Source organism: Penaeus vannamei, chromosome 40, assembly GCF_042767895.1.
Source record: "Penaeus vannamei isolate JL-2024 chromosome 40, ASM4276789v1, whole genome shotgun sequence".
NCBI lineage: Eukaryota > Metazoa > Arthropoda > Malacostraca > Decapoda > Penaeidae > Penaeus > Penaeus vannamei.
Genome location: NC_091588.1, coordinates 26788215 through 26790714, shown reverse-complemented (window position 1 = coordinate 26790714; position 2500 = coordinate 26788215). Strand labels below are relative to the sequence as shown.

The window sequence follows — 2500 nt, the reverse complement described above, 5'->3', positions numbered from 1 at the left end:
CTTCATTCTAATAATCATATGTTTTGTATCTTTTCCAAATCGTACCAAGGGCTCTTGACCCAATGAACAAACCCTTATTTTCTTAATTAACTTCCAACAATATGAGCTATCCTGCTCACTCTCTGCCTCTACTGTCAGGAATCTAATTTACAGCAAATATAAAAATTCTCATCTGAAATACACTGTACATAATAAACCCACAATCACATAAATTCTAAACACACATTTGGCTCATATGGGTAGCACTAGTGTTTTTTATCTAGACACAGATTAGTAACGAACGACCCACAAATATACGACCTCTTCATTTATTCAGGTGCCAGCTAGTATTAACATCGGTAATAATCTAACAAATGACCTTCAAGGGGTCCGGCTGAGCCAATCACAAACTCGGGGAATAGAACCTGCTGGGAGGTGGGAAGGGGTTGGGGTGTGGGGGTGTGACATCAAGACTGTCATCTGCGTAAATAAAAGGGTCCACTGCTAAGGAACATTGCACTTTGTGTTCTCCATACAGTCAGCAACCCTCATCTCTAATACTGGTGCACATTTGTCCTCTGGTGCTGGAATGAGATGAATGTCTACTTTTAGTAATGTTACAAGTAAATGCATGATGTTGAAGATGGCAACTTGTACTTTTTAGGCAGTAATAGTACTATTTTTGCTATCAGATTTATGTATCAGATTTTGTGAACAAGGGATTCTATTCACAGTGTTGGTCTATAGTTCAAGTATACAGAAAAGCGGTAGGGAATTGTTATTATTTATCAATTTCCCCATAATACAGAATTTCTCCGGAAAATACAATCTACCTTTAAACAGCATCCTTGTCATGCATACCTGAAAAGGTCTACGAGGAGATACCTTCTTCCAGTTTTGCGCGTTTTTCCTCATATTCCATGTCAATGTTATTTTTGGCCTGTAAAGAGTGAAATTTTCATTTATAAAAGAGAGGGATGTGACAAATTTATCATTGTGGTGAATTATCTGCATTGAGTTGATTGTTCTTTTCCTTAGATTAATCACTGTCTCATTTTCAAAGAAGCCACTTTTTCATTTGAGAATTGAGCACTAAAAATATCTGGCCATGTTATGGCCAGATATATATGCATGAGAAATATGCATGAGAATTTTGTAAATTTATACATTTGATATAGTCATTCCAAACAATATCAAATGCTGCATATTTTAGTAATTGAGTTTAAGGTGGTCTTTTTGTTGAAGATGCCACTATAACTGTAACTTACCTTTTGTTTGTCTTCTTCAAACTGTGTTCGGACATCTTCATGCTGTTTTTCCAATTCAGTTTTCTTCTTTTCATGTATATCTGTAAGCTTTTGTCTCTCCTGAATGCCTTCTGCGACAATCTGTTTACTGATCTCACGCTTTATCCTAGAGGATTCACAAAGTTTAGGGAATCAATTACTCATCTTTACTGCCTCAGAACTATATATATATATAGAAAACTGGTCATTTCAACATGATCCAATATATCTACTAATATATGACTTTTGTACTGTAATATCTTCATACAGTTACTTGAAGAAAAAAATAAATTATAAAGAAAAATGATAAAATTATCATGGAAAAGGACTGAAGCATGTAGCATATGAGAGAAGGCAAGCAAATTACTGTTAGAGATACTTTGGTTGTATGATGAAGGGAAAGGAGGATGAGGCTTTGCAAACAATGGAAATAACAACAAGAGGAAAGAATGTAGGAAGACAGAAGATCAAGTGAAGTGTCATTGTAAGCCAAGACAGGTGGTTCTGTGACCTGATGAAAAATGAAGCGATGGACAGAAGAGTATGGAATTAGAAGACTCATGAGGCTAATTCTACAATGCTGTAGGAATGACTCTGTAGGAAGGAGATAATCAAGAGTAGTTTCCACACCTGCTAAATTCCTCTTTGTGGGAATGAGTCAATAATTGGTTGTGGGAATAGTGCGGGAACAAGGTTACAAGAAGAATGGAAAGAAAGAAATATGAAGTGGTTCCACATCTGCTGAATTCCCTCTTGTGCTGATTTTGTGAGGATAATGTTATAAGGAGTAGAAATCTAAGGCTAGTTTCCCCACCTCCATAGTTCCTGCTGGTGAGAGTAAGTTAACAATGAGTCGTGTTAATTGTGTGAGAATTCAGTTGCAACATGGGCAAAGGTTTCACAAGAGTTAATAATGTTGTGTTGATAATACTGAAGTACAGATGAAAAAAAAGGAAGGTTACAGATGAGATATTAGTAAGATATGAAAATAATTCTGAAGTATAGTTGTAAAAAGAAAAGGTTTGAAAAAAGAGTTAATAATAAGCAGTGCTAATTGTGTGGGAATATATGCTCATGAGGAAAAAGTTTTCAATAAGTTCATAACAGGTTGATCTGGAAAGTAGCCATAATAATCAAAGAACAGATATGTCAAATTAGATAGGAGTAATACACTGTGGTAAATATGGGAATAGAGTCACGAGAAGAAGATGAAAGATACCAAGACTAGTTTCCCA

General features: G+C 35.5%; 1 protein-coding gene across 1 annotated transcript in view; it reads right to left on the bottom strand.

Moving 5' to 3' along the window:
* Plc21C (Phospholipase C at 21C) overlaps positions 1–2500 on the bottom strand; it is a 413720-nt gene that overhangs the window by 2082 nt on the left and 409138 nt on the right. Inside the window, exons 26-28 of the mRNA XM_070117504.1 lie at positions 1248–1392; positions 841–919; positions 1–563 (exon numbers count right to left, since the gene is read on the bottom strand). The exon at positions 1–563 is cut by the window's left edge and continues 2082 nt beyond it. Of these exons, the coding sequence (XP_069973605.1) occupies positions 851–919; positions 1248–1392 (214 nt within the window). The 3' untranslated portion in view covers positions 1–563; positions 841–850. The remainder of the gene's footprint in view (positions 564–840; positions 920–1247; positions 1393–2500) is intronic.